Genomic DNA, 22,258 nt, shown 5'->3' with positions numbered 1-22,258 from the left:
ATCACTGTTGTTTAGAGAAATGCAGTCTTGAGGTACCACTTCATACCTATAAGATAAAGAAAATAATAAATGTTGGAAGGGATATCCAATACATCATTGGAGAAGTTCTACACTGATCCAACCATTCTGAAGAATAATTTGAAACTTTGCCCAAAGACCTCTAAAACTGCATATCCTTTGCTCTAGCAATACCACTACTAAGTCTGTTTCCAAAAATTTAAAAAAGAAAAAGAAAAGGAACTCCCCGTACAAAAATATAGCAGCTCTTTTTGTGGAGGCAAAGAATTGGGAATTGAGTGAATGTCCTTTAATTTGAGAATGGCTGAACAAGTTATGGTGAATGATTATAATGGAATAGTATTGTGCTGTAAGAAATGACAATCAGGATATGTTCAGAAAATTCTGGGAAGAGTTAAATTAACTTATGTAATGTGAAGTGACCAGAAGTAGTTCAACATTGTACATATAACTGCAATACGAAGAATTGTGAATGACTTGGCTATTCTCAGAAATATAATGATCCAAGAAAATCCCCAAGGAATCATGATGAAAATACTATTCATCACCAGGGCAATTCTTGGATGGTCAAGAACTGAATGCTGATCAAAGCATATTATGTTTCACTTTCTTTTTTTCTTTCTTTTTTGGTCTGTATTTTCTTTCACAACATTGCTGATATGATGAAATCTATTTCGTGTGATTGCATATATATATAATCTATATCAAATTGCTTATCATCTCAGGGAGAAGGGAGGGGAAGAAAAGAGGGAGAAAATTTGGTTATCAAAATTTTTAAAAATGAATGTAAAAATTATTTTTATATGTAATTGGAAAAAGCAAAAATAAAGTTGTTGTTTCAACTGGTTTTTTAAAATTGATTCTCTAGGTTTCTCTAAGTATTCCATCATATCATCTGCAAAGAATGAGTTTCTTTCTTCAATGCCTATTCTTATAGTTTCAATTTCTTTTTCTTGTATTTTGCTAAAGCTAGCATTTCTAGCACAATGTTGACTAATTTTGGTAGTAATGATATCAATATTTAACCTCTGATCTTATTGGGAAATCTAGTTTTTCCCCATTACCAATAATGCTTGCTTTTGATTTTAGGTGAATACTATTTATCATTTTCTGAAAAGCTTCATTTATTCCTGTGTTTTCTAGTGTTTTTAATAGAAATGGATGTTATATTTTTCGCAAGTTTTTTTGTTTCTATTGATATAAGATATTTGCAATTAATATGGTCAATTATGCTAATAGTTTTCTTAATATTGGATTGGTCCTCTATTCCCAGTACAAATTCAGCTTTGTCATATTGTATGAGCTTTATGATACATTGAAATAATCTCCTTACTAACATTTTATTTAAAATGTTTGCATCAATATTTTTTGAAGAGATTATTCTGTACTTTTTGTTTCCATTTTTTGGTCTCCCTGGTTTTGGTGTCAAAACCATATTTATGCCGCAGAAAGAATTTGGGATGACTCATTTAACTATTATTTCAAATAGTTTATGTAGTTCTGGAATTATTTTTAAATGTTTGGCAGAATTCACAAGTATATGCATCTGTTCTTGGGGATTTTTCATAGGTAGCTCATTTTTGGCTTGTATAATTTCTTTTTTAAAGATAGAATTATTTAAAATTTCTATTTTCTCTTCTGTTAATCTGGTCCATTTATATTTGTAAATAGTCATCCTTTTTACTTAGCTTGTCAGTTTTATTGGCATATAATTGGGCAAAATAGCTCTTAATAACTCCTTTGATTTCATTTTCATTTGTGCATTGCTTAGTATATTCCAATTTGATTTTTGTTTGTTAAAATCTTGGATATATGAGTTTATTTCTTTTCATTAGTTGTTATAGTTTTTGTGTAAATAGCTTTTTATGAGAAGGAAGTTGACTTTTAAATACAGTTTGGGGAACTCATTTCCTACTAGGGCAGAGTTTCCAGGAAAGAGTTTTAAGCTTAAAAATTATTTTCCTTAGGTTCAAATTATTTAGATGGGCAAATAGACTTAATTCTAACCTGGTATCTGCTTTCTGAAGAGAAAAGAAGGAAGCATAGTTAAATGACACAGTTTTGAAAATAATGAGTAGATTTTCTTTTGCTCTTTTTTTAAAGCAATTAGAATGAAATGGAGGTTTCATGATTTCATTTATTTTGCTTTATTTTGATGTTCTGCTGTGTGTGTGTGTGTGTGTGTGTGTAAGTATTTTTATGGGGGTGATTTAAAGTTCAGAAAGATTTTGCCCCACCCCCCCAAATAATAGGTTAGGTATTTTGTAAAGAACATTTCTTCTTCCTACAGTTTAGACTAAAATGACTTCTGAGCTCTCCTTTGGATTAGAAATCAAATGCCTTTGGTGACTTTTCAGGTCCAGGAGGTATGTAAGGCATTATAAAAAATGGATCATCTGAAGTTTTTAATTTGATTTTGTTAGCAGGTTTGCTTTGGCTCAGAATGAACATAGTATGTTTCACCAGACCTGTTAACAAGCCCACCTCAGAGATATTGTGGGTTCAGTTCCAGACCATAGCAGCAAAGCAAATGTGACAACAAGGTGAGTCCAAGAATTGTTTTGGTTTTCTAGTGCATATAAAAATTATGTTATGGAATAGTGTAAGCATAATTTTTACGTGCACTTTAGAAATGCATTTAACTTCAGAATGAATTTTTTTTTCCAAAAAAAGAATAGGTTAGATGTTCATTGTTGGATATTTTGAACTCAAGATAGGAAGCAAATATTCAGGAAGGGTAAAACTGTTGCAATTAAGCATCTTTCCTTGAAAATCCAGTTAAATTGTATTTAACTGGTTTAGGGAGAGTTGAAATTAAGATCTGGGATTTCTGGACTGCTTGGATAAGTAATTTGAATTCCTTTCCTACCCCCTCCACATAGCATCTGTATATCAGAAACACTCCTAGGGAGTTGCTACCTTGGAGGTTTGAGAAATTTCATTGCTGCTTTCAATGTTGAATATTTTTCCATAATGCAAATAGCATCTGTACCCTTAGTTAGAAGTTTGAGTCTAGGATTCTTTGGTGAGTATAGGCATAGACAGCAAAGCTTATGAATCTAATTTTCATAGGTAATTCAGCTTGGTACAGCTATATAGAGTGTATATATTGATCAAAATCAGTTTTTAAGATCTGCCATGGCATGATGATATTTATTGGTCTGATTACATCACTACCAAAGAAAAACTAAATGTTCCCTTGAGAATTGAGAAGTTTTTTTTAACACCTGTTTGTGTAGAGTTTTTTAATCTTTGATGCATTTTAATGATCCAATCTATGTTTGGTCATAGATTCTCAAGGGGTTAAATCCCAAATGCCATTAAACCCAACATAAAAATGGTACTGCCATACCTTGACAATTCCTTGGCATCTAAACACATCATTTTCTTCTATCAAAAGGTACTACCAATATTTACTTTAACATTACTGTAGAAGTATGTGGAGCTTTTTTTTGATGCTAAAGCTACCCAGGGCTCATTTCAGGTGGGCTCTTTTGAATTTCCTTAGGTCTTTAATTCATCTGATGTTTAAAAAAATAAAGATTTGTTTCTTCATTTATCTACTGTCATCAGAGATTTGAAAGTGGTATGTATACAGTGAATGCTATCTTAATGTCAAATCTTATTAAGTGAATTCAGTTCATAAGATCATAGTTAAGATCAGTCATATCCATAGAAGTTATGTAGTCTAATCCCTTTATTTTACAGATGTGGAAATTGAGGTCTAGAAATGTTAAGTGATTGATCCAAGGTCACACAGGTATTAGGAGGAACTGAAATTCAAAACTTCATCCTCTGATTGCAAATCCAATGCTTTTCTTTTGGATTAATCAAGCATCCTAAAATGTTGCAACAAAAGTGTCTGATAAAAAATGATGAGCTAATAATATGGAAGTTTTTCTCTTGGCATGCTATGTGTGTTTGTGTTTTTGTGTTAGTGTTTGAGTGAGTGTGTGTGTATGTGTATGTGTGTGTGTGCATGTGCATGTGTATTTTGAAGAGTACCTTTTAATTATGGTCACAGATTAAAGCTTTGGGGTTAATAAAGGAATAAACTGATGTAATAATTGCTATTTTAATGAGAAAAATTCTGAAAACGAAAAGGGTTCTATTAATAGGAAGCAGTATAATTTAGTGGCAAAAGCCCTGGCTTGAGTCAGATAATTTGAGTTCAAGTTTTCCCTCTGTTATTTTCCATATCACCTTGGGGAAATAAGACACTTAAGCTGTCCAAGCCTATGTGTTCTCATCTGTTACAGGAAGGGTAGAAACTGGATGGTCTTTGACATCTATTCCAGGTCTAGATCCTGGTCCTGGGATCTCAAAGGTCATCTCTACGAACTCTTTAATTGTTGCAGATAAGAAAACTGAGATGGAAGGAGATAAAGAGACTTAATTGCCCAATAGATAGTAAATAACAAAGGTAGCATTTGAACTGAGATCCTCAAACTCCCAATCTGAGCTCTTGGCACCATACTACACTGCATCCCAATAATTCAAGCCTTTTCATTTTCAGAATCCTTCTTACAAAGATATCAACCAATATATCAATTTGATTTCTTTATTAATGCCAAAGTTTCAGTTTGATCTAGGAGAAAAAAGTATTATACAAAATGCACACAAAAATGCAATATGAACATATATACAAAGAGACATTCATGTTATGAACTAATCATCTACCAGACACTTGCTGATTCTAAGTAGTAAAAAGAGAATAGGTCTTGGAATAGGGACACCTAATACCTATTAGCAGTGTGACAATTTATAAATCACTTAATCTCTGGAAGTCTCAGTTTCCTCAACTCTAATATGGGGAAAATATTACCTATAATTATATATCTCACTGAGTTTTCAAGAGGAAATCATTTCAAAATTTGAAGAGCTGAATAAGTGTGAGATCTTAGTATTATATTATGTAATTATAGTAATTCTAAATAACTATCTAAGGAAACATAGTGATGCTCCTTATAGGTAAAATTTGTGTCTCTGATCTTTCCTTCATATTAAAGTTATATACATACATATATAATATATATCTCAAAAGAGATAATTATAGATGCCAAATTCTCTCCTATTACTCATCTACATCTTCTTTTTCCCTCCTCTTACTCCTCTTTATCTCTTATTTTTTCCTCCTTTTTTCAATTTTTTTTTCTACATCAGAATTTTTTACTTTTTCATCCTTTTCTTCTTCCTCTTCTGGCTATGACTTGGACCACCCACAGCATCCATGGCATTGCCACTCATGGCTTCTGTAGTTAAAGAGGTTGCTTATTCAGAGCTAGCAAGTAGCCTACAGTATTCTTTTATGCAATTAGATCAAATTTCACTGCTTAAAATAGTCAAATCATTTTGTATTTAAATACAGAAAGAGTTATAAAATAATAAAATTTCCATCCTGTTAGATTTATGTCCTTCCAAAAATTCTCCATAAAAGGTTTACAGAGTCCTCTGGGGACCTTCCTATGGATGTTTTTCAATAGCAGTACAGCATTTCAGTAGTACTATTAGAAATAGCTAATATTTATATTAGCTTTTATTTTATTTTTATTATTTAATATTTATATAGTGCTTTAAGGTATAGAAAAAGCTGTTCATACTTTATCTCATCTGACTTTCACAACTACTCTGTGAGATAGGTGCTACTATTATCATTTTGTGGGTAAAGAAAGTAAGATTGGAAAAGAGTTAATGACTTGCCCAGGGTTATCCAGCTAGTATGAGGCTAGATTCGAGGCTGTTCGCTCTCACTAGCAACAGGGCTAGCCCATCTTATTCTCCTAGTTACATATTTCTTTGACGATGTTTTTACATTTCTCTTGACACAGGCCATCCTTGATGATATGTCACACACTATTTACTCTCCTCACTCATCACTCATCTTTCCATCATCCTTTGTTCCTTTAGTTTGTGTTCTTCAGAGATGATTACCCTGTAAAAACTTTGAGTTGGTAAAATAATGGACCAATGAGGAAGACAGCTATTTTAATCTCAATTCAGGGGGTCTCCTCTTTGGAATCCCTGATAGGTGACTATCAACTTTTTTGCTTGAGCATTTCCATTGAAAGGGCAGAAGACAGTGGAATACTATCTTCTTTTACTTTGGACATTATACTTCTATGAATATATACTAAATTCTTTCTGTACATTTTCATAAAGGGCTATATTGCCTTCATTCCTCCTCTCTGCCTTGTAGAATCTAACAGTAATATTTGCACAATACTATTAGTTACGACATGAGTTTTTCCTTGATTTACCCAAGTTCTTAGTATACTCTCTTATTTATTTGTACATATTTGTAGAAAAGGCAAGTGAGAAGGATGTTTTTATATAGCATACTCCTCACTATTTTAGACATAATGTGGAAGTCATGCCACCGTTAACTTGATGACACGACCTTCTTCAGAATCAAACAGTCACTATTATTATTATACAAATCGAGGATATATGCCACAGTTAGGGATATTTTTCTTTTTTGTCTTTGGTTCTATAGCACCTAATAGTGTGTCTGAGATTTTGAAACCTAAGAGCTGAGGTGAATAAGTGCATTCTGTACATGGGGTATAGTTTATGCAAATGACTGGAGGAAGGAGACAGAATATAAAGTGCAGACAGGAGTATGATGGGGCAAACTCTGACCATCTTGTAAGGAAAGAAGGGTGTTAAATTTTCATTGTGAATATTACACCTCAAAAATCTAAACAAACTACAAATCACAGTCTGATTTATTTGTTTTGTTGATTGTCTAGACTTTTGTTGATTGTCTAGAAAATGTTAATAATTCAGATTAATACTGACTGTATTTTTCCTCCCTTCTGTAAGTCACGTTAAATGTTAAAAACACTTACCAACACACCCCTGAGTGCAGGGAACAGTTACCTGGAATATATACAGTATATATGAAAGAAAACAATGTAAAATAATGATGGAAATGTAGAAAGGAACTCGATCAAGGAAGACTTAAATGGTAGCTTGAGGATTTTGTATTTCTTCCTAGAGACAATAGATAGTCACTGAAGCTGTGTCAGCAGGGGATTGATGTGGTCAGACTTGTGCCTTAGACAGATAATTTTAGAATTTTAACAGCTGGGTGGAGGCTGAATTGTAGAGGAAAAAGACCAGGAGCAGGGAGACCAATTAAGGGGGTATGCTAATAGTTACTGTGTAAGAATCCCTGGGCAGTAGAGTTTCTGGTGCAGCTAACAGAGGGACCTGGGTCTAAATCCTGACCTGTCACTTTTTAACTGTAAGACCTTAGTCAAGCCCCTTACTTTCATTTGGCCTCAGATTTCTCATCTGTAAAAGGAAGGGATTGGACATGGTTATTTTTTTTTTCTATTCTTTCCATGTTCTGATGGTGAATCTAGGACTGAATAAAGACTTAAATGATCTTTCTTTCATATCTTCCTCCCAGGAGGGAGCATCTTGATGTACTTCTGAGCAGTATGTGTATATATATTTAGGTTTTTGCAAGACAAATGGGGTTAAGTGGCTTGCCCAAGGCCACACAGCTAGGTAATTATTAAGTGTCTGAGGTGGGATTTGAACTCAGGTTCTCCTGACTTCAGGGCTGCTGCTCTATCCACTGCACCACCTAGCCACCCCTAGAGCAGTATATTTTGAAAACTCTCAATATTGAAAGTTGTGACAAACCCTCTGAATTCAGTTTTATATAGTTACTGATTTGAATGAATGTTTTTCTAGAATATAGAAGTTGAAAGGAACTTGGAGACAGTGCAAAAAAGAACTTTGATTTTACAGTTGTTGGTATTGCTGATTTGTGTCTGAATCTTCATGATCCCATTTAAGGTTCTCTTGGCATAGATACTGGAGTGACTTGCCATTTCCTTCTCCAGTTCATTTTACAAGTGAGTAAATCGAGGCAGACAGGGTTAAGTGACTTTCCCAGGGTCACATAGCTAGTAAATGTCTAAGGCCAGATTTGAAGTCAGGCAAATGAGACTTCCTAACTCCACTCTCTCTACTGGGCCAGCCAGCTTCCACCCAGTCACCTAAATTTGTAGTGTGATGTATGATACTACATATTTGACCTTGGCAAGTTGTTTAACCTTTATGTTCTTCATCTTTGAGATGAGGAGGTTGGACTTGATGGCTTCCAAGTTCCTTTTTAGTTAGAAATCTAAGATCCAAGAGATAATCTTTTCCCACCTAACAGGGAAGGTCCATGGGGACTTGGTTGCGTTCTTTCTCTAAAGGGTCCTAGCTATGGGCTAACTTGGGCTGAGTTCAGCCCTGGGTGGGTGGGTGGGGCTCTGACCTCTAAAGAAAGAGAGTAAGATTCCTTCTTACATTCTCTGGCTCTTTATTTCTCCCCACTTGAACATCAGGAAGAGCAAAAGAAAGCTCATATTGGTTCCTAAGTTATCTCCAAAAGGGAGGAATGATTATTCAATGTACAATGCAGATTAGCTATAGCAAGGCTATTTATTTCTACAAAGAAAAGAAATGCTTAAAACTCAAATAGATTGCCAAAAGTTAGTTCTTTTTGAGTCTATTGAGTGAGCTCCTTTTCTGTGGTCAATTCTTGGTGATACACCCTACTCTAGCCTTTGCTGGCTGGCTTCATAGGACCCAAGGATTACTGTGTCATCTCAAAGCAATACAATACTGAGCTCACATCTCTAAAGTGACTAGAGAAGGTCTATGGGAATGATCTTGATTCTCATTACATATAGGTGAGAAAGCTGAGACTTAGACATAGCAAGTGGCTTGGTTAAGGTCATGAAGTCAATTTTCTAATTTTTTGTTCTTCCCATCATTATATTGCTAAGATCCCAATGATTATGTATAAGACTATGGGAACACCTTACTTGAAAAACTGGTAGTTATTTAGAGAGTGGAAGAGTTGCCTGTAGAAGTACTTAATCATTTCTTCATACTGTGCTTGGTAAAATAGGCAGGGCTGGAGGTCTGTGATAAAGAATAAGGTAGAATCTAAATATGTGGGGATTAGAGATTCAATGCTGATCCACCATCCCTTCTGTGACCAATCCTGGGGCTTGTCCACAACCCAACCATACTTCATTCTCCAATACTCCTCTACTTTGCCCCTCCCTCTGCTTTGCAAGTTACCCATCTTTCCCATTCTGAGTCAGCTCTCTTACCCTGGATTTGTAATCTACTTGCCACCTGAGCATCCATGCCCATAGAAGCTGTGTAGATGCCCCTGGGAAAATTCTATTCTCCCACCCCAACATCTTCATTTCCTGTCCTTCAGTTACCGCATGGCTGCAGCAGAGACCCTTAGAGGAAGGGGTTTGTATTCCAGAGCAGTGGCTGGTGAGTAAGAGTTCTGTCTTTCCCTTTTTCATTCTGGACAAGACGAAGTAAGTCATATACTTGAGTGGAACAAATGGGTTGCAACAGATCCTAATTTTCATTCCCCCCACCCCTAAATCCACCCTTCTCAACTTCTCTGTTACTACTTGGGACACAACCATCCTTTCAGTCAAGCAAACTCACAACCCATTTCATTTTCTATTCCCCACTCTTCCTCAGTGGCCATATCTAATCAACTGTCAAATCTTGTCATTTCTATCTCCATATCTTTCCCATCTCTCCCCTTCTCCTTATTCACATAGCTACCACCCTAATTCTAGGACTTCATCACTTCTTATTTGGACTATATAAAAACTGCCTTTTAATTTGTGTCATTTCCTTAAATTTCTCCAGTCTCCAATCTATTCTCCACTTAATTGCTAGAATGATTAAAATCTAGGTCTAATCATGTCACTTATCTACTCAATTAACTCCAGTGGTGTCATTTTGACCCTAGGATCAAGTATGGTTTCATTATTATCTCATCCTTTCAAAATTTCTATTTTTGTTTTATAACATACAGAGACTGTATCATAATGATGGGGAGTTGGCCTGGAAGTTAGGAAAACCTGGGCTTAAGTTTTATCTTTGACACATATAGGCTGTGTGATTCTGGGCAAGTCACTTCACTTTTCAGGTCTCTAGAGAACCTAGTCTCTCTTATTGTGCCACTCCACTCTATTAGTCCTGATTTTGAATCCATCTATATCAACAAAATCACAAGCATAATCCTTATCTTTAAAATATTAAATTCCTCACTTTACAATGTAAGCTCATCTAGGGCAGGTACTTTTATGTTTGTATCCCCAGAATAGAATTTCATAAGTACTCAATAATTTCTTTTTCTTTGTCTGTCTGTCTGCCAGTTTGTTTGTTTCTTCCTTCCTACCAGTTGATAGAATTATTGGTATACAGAACTTGGATATAATTTATAAATAAGTAAATATACACATTTTGGGGTTATATGCTATTTTAAAAAGTATTTATTTATTTTGAATTTTACAATTTTTCCTTTAATCTTGATTCCCTCCCCCATCCCCACAGAAGGCAGTCTGTTAGTCTTTACATTGTTTCCATGGTATACATTGATCTAAGTTGAATGTGATGAGAGAGAAATCATATCCTTAAGGAAAAAATAAAGTATAAGAGATAGAAAAATTACATAAAAGATAACTTTTTTTTTAATTAGAGGTAACAGTCTTTGGTCTTTGTCCAAACTCCACAATTCTTTCACTGGATACAGATGGTATTCTCCATCACGGATACTCCAAAATTGTGCCTGATTGTTGCACTGATGGAATGAGAAAGTCCATTAAATTTGATCATCATCCTTAATGTTGCTGTCATTGTTCTGATTCTGCTCATCTTGCTCAGCATCCGTTCATGCAAATCTTTCCAGGCTTCCCTGAATTCCCATCCCTCCTGGCTTGTAATAGAACAATAGTGTTTCATCACAGACATATACCACAGTTTGCTAAGCCATTCCCCAATTGAAGGACATTCACTCAATTTCCAATTCTTTGCCACCACAAACAAGGCTGCTATGAATATTTTTGTACAAGTGATGTTTCTACCCTTTTTTATGATCTCTTCAGGGTATAGACCCAGTAGTGGTATTGCTGGATCAAAGGTTGTGCACATTTTTGTTGCCCTTTGGGCTTAATTCCAAATTGCTCTCTAGAAAGGTTGGATGAGTTCACACCTCCACTAACCATGTATTAGTTCCCCAGATTTCCCACATCCCTTCCAACATTGATCATTGTCTTTTATGGCCATATTGGCCAATTTGAGAGGTGTGAGGTGGTACCTCAGAGATGCTTCATTTTTCATTTCTCTAATAAGTAGTGATATACAGCAATTTTTTCATATGACTATGGATTGCTTTGATTTCCTCATTTGCAAATTGCCTTTGCATATCCTTTGACATTTGTCAATTGGGGAGTGGCTTGTTTTTTTTTTAATTTGACTCAGTTAGTTCTCTGTATTTTTAGAAATGAGTCTAGTTGTAAAAATTGTTTCCCAATTTACAATGTTTCTTTTGATCTTGGTTCCAGTGGTTTTGTCTGTGCAAAAGCTTTTTAATTTAATGTAATCAAAACTATCTAGTATATTTTTAATGATGTTTTCCTTCTCTTCCTTGGTCATAAACTGCTTCCCTTTCCATAGATCTGACAAGTACTATTTCTTGATCTCCTAATTTGCTTATAATGTTGTCTTTTATGTCTAAGTCCTGTATCCATTTTGATCTTATCTTGGTATAGGGTGTGAGATGTTGGTCTAATTCAAGTTTCTGCCATACTAACTTCCAATTTTCCCAACAGTTTTTTTTTTTATTGAAGAGAGGGTTTTTATCCCCAAAGTTGGACTCTTTGGGTTTATCAAACAGCCAATTACCAGACAGTTTTTTTGCAAAGCAATGGGGTTAAGTGGCTTGCCTAAGGCTACACAGCTAGGTAATTATTAAGTGTCTGAGGCCATATTTGAACTCAGGAACTCCTGACTCCAGGGCCAGTGCCCTTTCTACTATGCCACCTAGCCGCCCAATACCAGACAGTTTTGATGACTGATGCTTTATCATACAATTTTAGATCTGGTGGGACTAAGCCACCTTCTTTTGCACTTTTTTTCATGGAATTCCTGGAAATTCTTGACTTTTTATTTCTCCATATGAATTTACTTACATTTTTTTCTAACTTATTAAAGTAATTTTTTTGAATTTTTATTGGCAGGGCACTATATAAGTAATTTAATTTAAGTAGAACTGTCGTTTTTATTATATTAGCTCAACCTATCCATGAGCAATTGATATTTGCCCAGGTATTCTATTTTTTTTTGATGGGAGTAAGCAGTCAAAAAAGTTTGGCGATCCCTAATATAGTAGGACAGAATGGTAGTTTTTACTAAAGGGAAACCTGGAATCAGCTAGCTCTTGAGAATTTTGTGGACAAAAGTTCTAAGTAGGTGATAGGAATGGACTAGGATTTCCATCACCAAGGTACAACTATTTATATCTAAACCTAGATCTTTTTTTGTTACAAGAGATCAGGGGACTGAGTACATTGGTGCTGGCAAGGACACTCTTGCCCCATTATGAGATTTGAGCAATGACCTTGCTTCAAACTGGGTTTGGAGAGGTAGGAACAAAATATATTCTACATTTCTCAATAATATCAAGAAATTAACACCAGGGTGACTAGAGAGGAATGATATTAGAGTGAGTGGGGAGGATCTCCCAGAGCAATGGTGAGGGGATTGCTGAGGATACCTCTAAATGTTATACAGGGGACTCTGAAAGAACTTAGACTGGCAAGATTAATAAAATTGAACTTGATAATTCTTATGGATAGTGTCCAGTCCCTTGGAGGAGGGGGAAACTGGACTTGAGTATTAGGTCTTAAGAAGTCAAGACTGAAGAAGCTAAGGAAAGGTGGTTCACAGACTCAAAGAAATATAGCACCTGCTTTGGATTCATTCTCCCAACTCCTATTCATTATCCCCAGTTGGGTTTCCCTAGTACTCCCTTTTATGTTTTGGTGTAAGAGTTGACCTCTGGGCTCATTTGCTCAACCCCAGTCATACTTACAGGTTGACTCCTCAGATGGGTGTCCATTATCACTTTCAGGATTCTAGGGCAGCTCTGCCACCAAACTGCCATACAACCAGGCCTGCCATTGCAATGCTCTCTAGGCTCTTCTCAGAGAATGGCATCTCTGCTGAAATGTGAGATCTTCATATTTGAGGCAGCTGCAGTCTTTTCTCACATTCAGCCACTGGATTGGTTTAGTGATACCGTGGCTTCTTCAACTGGTGTTTCACAATGTACTTTTAGCAAGGGCAATTACTCTTAGTTTAGGATTGGCAGAATCTGCTTCTCTTTAACTACTTCAGAATCCTAGCTTTAAGGCCTGCTATTTCTAAGCAGGACTTGAAAGAGAACTATCTTCAACTGTTCTTACAATCCTTTTTGGCTCAAGTCCCTTTCCTCAGTAAAGCATTCCACCTGGCTTTAAGGATTATCAGTTCCAATTCAGTTAGTTCTACTTTCCATACTTCTTTTTTGGATCTCATGCAGATGAATGATCAGGAACAATGGGATGAATGCATTGTGTTTCTGGAGGCAAGTTTATATATTATATATTATTTTTTATATTATATTATATTATATTATATTATATTATATTATATTATATTATATTATATTATATTATATTATATTATATTATATTATATTATATTATATTATATTATATTAATTATATATTATAACCTCAGATACTTTCCAAAATATATTTTATATAAATGTTTTTGCATTTCAAAGTCTCCATTTTCTTTAACCCTATCAGATTTCCATCTTTTGACTGTTTCACCAAAGTGTTTCCTCCTATGCATTGGGATAACCCTGAGGGGGTTCTGTGTCCCCATTTTGTGTGCTTCACCATAATATTGATCAATCAGTAGACATGGATTTTTTTTAAACAGAAAGATATTTACTGAGAAGGCATAGCAAGTAGAGAAGTTACAAAACCATATCTTAAACCTAGAGCCCAATCTCCCCTTGTGTATACTGGATACCTGGGGAGAATAAAGTTTAGTGTGGTTAGCTTAAAGCATTCTCCCCTTCCTTCCAATTCAATACACTATACCTCTCCTCCACAGCTGTAAGGGATCTGCAAAGAATGGACTCAAACTTGAGTCGCAAAAGTGAGGGATCATGCTAATAATCTTTTTTTCTCCCTTTAATAAATTCCTATCATTGTAATTCCTAGTAAATGGTATTGGGAATGGGTACATGGCTGTACTGACTCCTTAGAGGGTTCAGTGTTTCATCTGATTGGACAATTAACTGTTGGGATGCATCAGGCACAGGTCCCTCAGTTGCTGTTCTAACTTCTCACTAAATTTGACTTTACTACCAGTCTTCAGTTGCAGTCCCAGTTATACTAGTTTTCTGAACTCTCTCATCTCAGGATACTTATTCATTTAATATCCAGAAAGAACAAAAACAAAGCAACAGTGGTACCATATGCTCAGAGTAGAAGATAGGGCTGCCACTATCCCTCCCCCCACCTGCAAGTTCACCCTTGATCTTGTCTGACTCATTGCTAGAAGGGAAAGGGTGGAACATTGCAATCCTTTTCTATATAAACTCATTTCTGCTATGGTGCATCCTGAGTCATCAGTTTCTCCAGTTCTGTAGGAACAAGAAGACTCCTTGTCATCAGATAGCATCACACTCACAGGCAACTAATGGTTTGAAGTAGGACTATGACATTGCTACATACTGGATTAGTAACAGACAGGGGATATCTCACATGTTCTACATAACTTTCCAGGAAGGGCAAATCTAAGAATGTTCAAAGGATGAAGACTTATTTGGCAAATCCCCTTATTAAGAAAAAATATGGAAATGGGATGACTTTGGATAGAAAAGAACCAGCTTTCAAAGAAGGCAGCAAATGTGAAAATGAGAATTTTATGCTCGAGAGATGTTGGAAAACAAGACTTGGAATATGAGGAAGAATTGCTAGAACACTTTAGTGTTCACAATGGTGAGTTGGTAAAGAGCAAGTTAAATCAAACTGATAATCATTTATAAAGTACCTATCAGGCACTTTATTAAGTACTGGAGACACAAAAAAACCAAAAACAGCTCTCAAGGAGCTCACAACCTAAAGGAGGGGGCAGACAATATGCATATAGTTATGGACAAACAAGATAAATACAAGATAAACGGGAGATAATCTCAGAAAGAATACAGGAGTCCCTCTTTTCCCTAAGCCTAGGGTGGAGAGCAGAGGAAGAGAGGGAGTAAAGAAAAAGTATTTGGAGACAAAGGTATTCAACTTGTGGAAATTATTAACTTAATAAGAAAGAGCAGAAATTCCAAAATAAAATGGATGATTTTGATAACATGAAACTGAAAATCTTTATATGAAAAAATCATTGAAGCTAACTGAGAGATAAATCTTTGTATCATCTCTTTCTGATATTTGGATCTGATATCCAAAATACATTGATAAATGAAACAAGAAATAAAACCAAGAGCCATTTCTTGCAGACAGGAGGTGAAAAGGTTTGGAGCAAAAAAAAAAGAAATTTAAAAAATTACAAAGCATTAACCGCTGTATGAAAATTTGGTTCAAGTCAAAAACAATAAGTGAAATACAAATCAAAACAACCCTGAGGGTTCATATAACACCCAGCAAAATGACAAGGATGACAAAAGGTATATAATGTTGGTGGATCTGAGTATTGGTTGAACCATTTGGGAAAAAAATTTGCTAAGTGACCAAAATGTCCCTATTCTTTGACTATAGATACAGATAAGATGTATGGTTGCTTGAGATGTTTAGTTGTGACAAAACTCCTTGAATTCACAGATCTAACTGGATTTCTAGTCAGTATAGTCTAGCTCCTCATTTAAGGGTCTCTAAGCAACAGGGGGAGATGGTCCAGTTTCCCCACTGGACCTGTATAAGATCAAACAATACACAAGGCTTTCTCACAATTTTCACAATTAAACAAAGTTTTCCCATAAGACAGAAATTGAATAGAAAGATTTACTTGTTCTCAGACACCAGCACATGTCATTTTCTACTATTGATTTCATGACCATTCAGACAAAATACCTCTGTAATCAAAACTCAAAAAAATTTATAATTCTAAGAGTTATTACCTTAAATAGCAAAATTTCACTAATCACTGATTTTAGGATTTGAATATTATTAATTTTTATGTTTCATTAAAACTAAACTCATGTTTAATTAAAAGACAGTTATTTTTCATTAAAACTAAACCCGTTCTAAATGAGTTTCAGATATATTAAAAATAACCTGATGGTCGATTCAAATTAATGTATTGAAATTATATCTTTAAACCATTCTATACTTTTTTACAATTTTTGTGAGTGATAGCCAAAAATTTTTCAAGTGGAAACTCACTCTTTATTATAGTAAACATTATTAATGTCATTATTTCAAAAAATATACTCTTTAAATATTTGTTTTCAAATATCTGCTTTTTTAAAATCACATTTTAAAAAAATTCAATTCAGAATTTAACATTATTCAGATAAAGATGTTATCTACCTCATATAGGTACATATACCTATATACACACAAATACATGTATACACACATGTGCATATAGACATATGTGGATACACACACACACACACACACATATATATATATCCCTATACAAAAAGAAATGTCCCATAGTCACCAAAATATTCCCAGCAGTGCATTTTTGTATATAAAAATGGAAACAATAATAGTTGTCATTTACATAATGCTTTAAGGTCTGCAAAATACTTTACATATATATTATCTCATTTGTTCTTCATGGTAAGGTAGCTGGTAATAGCATCTCCATTTTACAGATGGGGAAACTAAAACTGTGAGAAGTTAGGGGATCAACAGGGATAGAAAACAATACCATCCATGAACTTTTCCATTCATCTGGAATCTTTCTGTCTCTGTGATATCAGGAAATAGACTCATTCAGTGCCTTTACAACAATATTGCCTCTCATAATGATTTCTTATGACTACATTTAGTCATATCCAGTTGTTTGTGCCAACTTCATTGTCTTAAGCATCATTTCTAATGTCTCATATGCACAGGTGGTAGTCTAAAACATAGTTTCTATTCTCATCAATATGAGAGTAGATCATAACAGAATTATCCACAAAATTTGTTTCATGAGTTGCAATTAGCAAACAATAAACACAACAGAATCTTGCTTTTTTCTATCTCTCGATCAATTTTATGACTGTGATGATGAAATCTATCATAGAAAATTGTCTTCAAATGTCTTCTGTTAAGTTCTCAGCATAAATGTTTGGATACTTTGCAGGTGTGTTGTCAATATAAATCTCCCTAATGCCTACTTACCAAATGCATTGCTTAACCAGGTATGCAAAGAACAATAGTTGACATTTATATCTGGACTAGATGTCTTGGAATGGATACCTTAATATGGACCTTTATTTAAATTATGGATTTCTGGATTGGAATTTCAGTGTTGCCCAAGTTCAATGGATAAAATTTTATCTCTCCACTTGCTTTGGATTATGTGTATGAATGGAAGCAAAGTGATTTAGTTTGTAATTCTGGGACCCAACGCTATGACTGTTTATTTTTGGGCAGTTGAATTCCTTAAGACTAATCTTTGTGGATGAACCTTTGCAAAGTGGGCACATCAGATCTGCCATTAATATGATGCTAACAAAACTTTCAACCAAATGTTTTAAATATGAACTAAATTTACTGTGATGACAGATGTCCAGGTTTTTTCTCAGCCAACCTAGTGTCAGGTCAATTATAATCTCTTACATCTCAACCCCATCTCTTCCCATTGAGATACTACTGATTCTGAGACCTAGTTCAGCTACTTCCAGTTCCATGAATGCATCCCTGACATCTGTCCTCTATATTTTTAGAACATATTGCTTGTATGAACCACTTTCTTATACATTTACCATATTACATTTTTATATGATGGTTATTTATAGCTGTATCTGAAATCCCCTTCTGTGTCATTTTTCTATTGGTATTTGCATTGTTGTCTAGCATTGGCTTTTTCAACTAACTGGTTGCCAATAAATATTTATTCTTTAGATAAGAAGAAATACTCAAATTTTAGTTTTTTTATCTAATTCTTAATCATGTTTTTTGTCTTAACAGGCACCATTTGAGAACAGATGAGTGGCAAAAACTACACTGCTGTGACAGAATTCTTTATATTAGGGTTAACAGATGACCCAAACCTTTGTGTCTTTTTCTTTGTGATATTTCTGGGAATCTATACTGTCATTTTACTTGGCAATTTCAGCATCATAATATTAATTCAAAAGAGTACTCAACTTCACACTCCAATGTACCTTTTTCTTAGTCACTTGGCATTTGTGGATATTGGGTTTTCTTCATCTGTCACGCCTCTGATGCTCATGAATCTCCTTGGGGACATAACCTCAATTCCTCTTCAAGGCTGTGTGGCTCAACTTTTTTCTGTAGTCATATTTGGGACAACTGAATGCTTCCTGTTGGCTGTGATGGCCTTTGATCGATATATGGCCATCTGTAGTCCCCTACTCTATTCTACAAACATGTCTACCAGGGTCTGCACTGTATTAATTAGCCTATCCTACCTGGGTGGTTGTGCAAATGCTTGGACCTTTGCTGGTTGTTCATTGAATTTGTCTTTTTGTGGACCCAATAAAATCAATCATTTCTTCTGTGACTACTCACCCTTAGTAAAACTTTCTTGTTCCCATGTTCCTTTTATTGAAATGCTTCCTTCTTTGTCTTCAGGATTTGTAATTACAACAACAATTATAATCATTACTATTTCTTATATTTATATCTTCTTCTCAGTCCTGAAGATACGCTCTACTGAGGGGAGGTCTAAAGCTTTCTCCACATGCACCTCCCACCTTACTGCTGTTACACTGTACTATGGCACCATTACATTTATTTATGTGATGCCCAAGTCAGTATATTCAACTGATCAGAACAAAATAGTGTCTGTTTTCTACACTGTAATGATCCCCTTGTTGAACCCTTTGATCTATAGTCTGAGAAACAAGGAAGTGAAGGGGGCCATGAAAAAATTGATAAGCACAAAACACTTATTTTAATAAATTAAATTAAATTTAACTAACATCTCCTATATTAAGAACATTATGTTGGTGATATAAAGACAAAGAAAAAATAGGCCCTGGTCATGACTGGCTTACATTCTTCTTTAATAGTTAGACCTGAGTAGTACCAATAAATAAATGAGTGAGAAAATTTACATAATTATTGTTACTGAATTAAATTGATAAATTTAAATATGCTGGAATTAAAAACCAATGAATCTCTTGTTGTTTGATTTGATTGTCTGTAGAAAACCCAAGGTTTTGTCTTAGATTTTTTTTAAGTTTTTTTTTTTTTGCAAGGCAAATGGGGTTAAGTGGCTTGCCCAGGGCCACACAGCTAGGTAATTATTAAGTGTCTGAGACTGGATTTGAACCCAGGTACTCCTGACTCCAAGGCCGATGCTTTATCCACTACGCCACCTAGCCACCCCTTGTCTTCGATTTAAATGGTGATTTGGTTATCATATTTCTGTATGGTTGAACCTTCCATATTTCAAGTGCCATCTTCATTAGTAATATCTTTATCTCCTATATTATGTATAATTTTTTCTTACTATGTTGTATATTCAGAAGAAGGAAGCACAAAATCAGGACATTGGGGAGGGAAGTGGAACACCATGGGATCCATAGAACACTGTGCCTCTCTTACTACAACCTAAATCTGCCTTAGTTTTTCTTTTCTATTACTCAACCAACTCAACCAATTCTCAGCTTTTTCTTAGATGTTCCATTACTTAGCCTTATTTCTCTCATCCTATACTTGCTAAGTTAAGTATCCATGATGAATAAGTTTATAAGATTTTGGGTAGATCAATATGTAAACCAAGGTAAAATAAAGAATTCTTTGAAAATTCTTTCTGTCATGATATTTATTCTAGTCAATGGGAGGAGCTATGAAATTGAAGAACTTGAGAATGAAGCTATGGTAGGATCACAGAACCTCAGTGTGAAGAGATTTCAAAAACCATTGAGTTCAATCCATATCTATTACATTATTTCCTCTATAATATCTCCAATAAACCATCTTAACAGTTTTCTTTCAAAGATCTCTAGAAAAGGGCAGCTCACTACCTCCTGAGATAGCATATTCCCCTTTGAGTAATTCCAATTTGTGGGAATTTTTTCCCACAACTTGACCATTTCTCCAAGTTCTTCCATATAGACTAAGCAGAACAAATTTAATAGCTCTCATGTGTCAACCCTTCAAATATTTAAAGGAAGCTTTAAGGTTCCTCACCTTCCCAAGATTTTTTCCCTCCAGGCCCCAAATCTCCAATTTCTTTAAATAGTCTTCAGATAGCATGATCCCAAGGTCCTTTAGAGGCATTGGTGCCATCCTCTGGTTGATCTCTAAGCTTGTTAATATTTTCTGAAAAAAATATATCCAAGTACTGTCCACAATATGATATCGTAGAATTATTATCTTCCTAGTTCTGAATATTATGCTTAAGTTTGCATTAACTTTTTTGCATAACATTATATTCTTTAGAAATTTTAAAATTTATTTTTAATCCCCCCCCCCATTTCCTTCTTTCTTTATCTTTCCAACTACAAGTAATGGTAGTTTTCAACAATCATTTTTTTTTTTTACATTTTTTTCCCTCTTGCCTCTCCACTCTCCCTGACAGAAAAAAATGATAATATGGGTTTTACATCTATAACCAGGCTAAACATAGATCCATATTAAACACTGATCTTATACTTTTAACTCAAATTGTCTGTGCAGTTCACAGAAATCCCCTAGATCATTCTCAGATAGGCTGTTGTTTTTGGACATATATCTCCTATCTTGTACTTAGATACTTTTAAAAACTCAAATGTGAGATTTCCCTTTTATTTATATTGAATTTTATCTGATTAGATTCAGAGCAATGTTTTAGCCTGTTTAGGTTGTTTTGGGTCAGGATTCTGGGTCGACATGCTGGATCATCCAGCATATTAACTTTCCTTCCCAGGTTAGTGGCATCAAGCTTGTTAGCGTGTCAGTCTCCAAGTTATTGAAAAATATGTTCATCAGAACAGAGCCAAGTAGAAATCCTTAGGAAATATTCTTGGAAACCTCATTTTAATTCTAAAAAGTTTATAACTTAAATAATAGTCTGGTGATGCTATTATTAGAAATACATTTTATTTAAGAAGTTATTAGAAAGGGGAAAAATCTATCTAATAGAAATTTGATACCAGCATTCATTATTCATAATATAAAAAATAAAAATAACTCACATGTTCAATGATTGAGAAAATGCCTGAAATAAAATTGGCTGAACATTAATGAGTTCTCTTTGAGTTTAATAAGTTAGTTAGAACCCAACTACCCTCTTCTAATGCTAACCCACATCTTTCCACCTGTTCACAAGAGTACCATGAGAAATTCATTTTGTCTCTATTTCCTCCAAAACACTGGACAATCTAGATCAGGGAATTTCAAAGGATCTATGAAGTTGGATAGAAAAATATTTTCATCTTTATTTTTACTAACCTTCAATTGAAACAATATTTCCTTTATTTAAGAATATTGTTCTGAGCATGTGAGTCATTTCTGTTTTTTTCTATTATGGATAACATTGCTATAAATATTTCTTTTTCTCTTTTTTATATTAAATTTAATTTTTTCAATTACAAGTTAGTTTTTAACTCACAAGTTTATGAGTTCTACATTTTTACACCACCCTCCCTTCTCTCCCCTTGCCCACCTCCCCATGGCAGCAAACAATCTGGTATAAGTTGTACATGTATACTCATGTTTAACATATTTCCATATTTATTGTGTTGCGAAAGTTTTTCCTCCTTTTAATAACATTCTTAGGAAATAATGGTAATCCTAATAGTAAGAACACTGGGAAAGAGTATGAATGTTTTTGGAGTTCATATTACCTCTTTCTGTATTACTTTCCACAAATATTACAATAATTCACAGTTAAGTGCTCCTGTTTTTCCACAGTTCTGATTGAAATCCAATTTCATTTTTAACTATCTGAAAATTTAATGAGAATTGGTAGTTATTTTATTTTTTATTAATGTTTTATTTTTAATTGGCAGATAAACAATAAGTTAGTTTTATTTGTAATTAACAAGCAAAACAAATTCTTTCATCCACCATATTCAAAAATATCTGTCTCATTCTGTACTATGAATTGCATGCTTGATCATGTTTCAGTTGGGTTTCCTATAATTATTAAAGAATTTTTTAGGTTGCTACTGATCATTTGCATTCTTACTTGAAAGCTGCCTGTTCTTATTTTTTGACCATTTTCACTT

The 22,258-nt window shown here is 34.4% G+C and overlaps 1 protein-coding gene across 1 annotated transcript; it reads left to right on the top strand.

Moving 5' to 3' along the window:
* Window positions 1–2,447: 2,447 nt before the first annotated feature.
* LOC141516486 (olfactory receptor 5P80-like) lies at window positions 2,448–19,081 on the top strand. The gene is made up of 2 exons (XM_074227552.1): window positions 2,448–2,561; window positions 18,045–19,081. The coding sequence occupies exon 2, from the start codon at window positions 18,062–18,064 to the stop codon at window positions 18,995–18,997; it is 936 nt and encodes a 311-aa protein (XP_074083653.1). The 5' UTR covers window positions 2,448–2,561; window positions 18,045–18,061; the 3' UTR covers window positions 18,998–19,081.
* The last annotated feature ends 3,177 nt before the right edge of the window (window positions 19,082–22,258 follow it).

The sequence above is a fragment of the Macrotis lagotis genome, chromosome 3 (assembly GCF_037893015.1).
Source record: "Macrotis lagotis isolate mMagLag1 chromosome 3, bilby.v1.9.chrom.fasta, whole genome shotgun sequence".
NCBI classification, from domain to species: Eukaryota; Metazoa; Chordata; class Mammalia; order Peramelemorphia; family Peramelidae; genus Macrotis; species Macrotis lagotis.
Note: the sequence above shows the minus strand (reverse complement) of the source record. Positions and strands in the feature narration are given on the sequence as shown.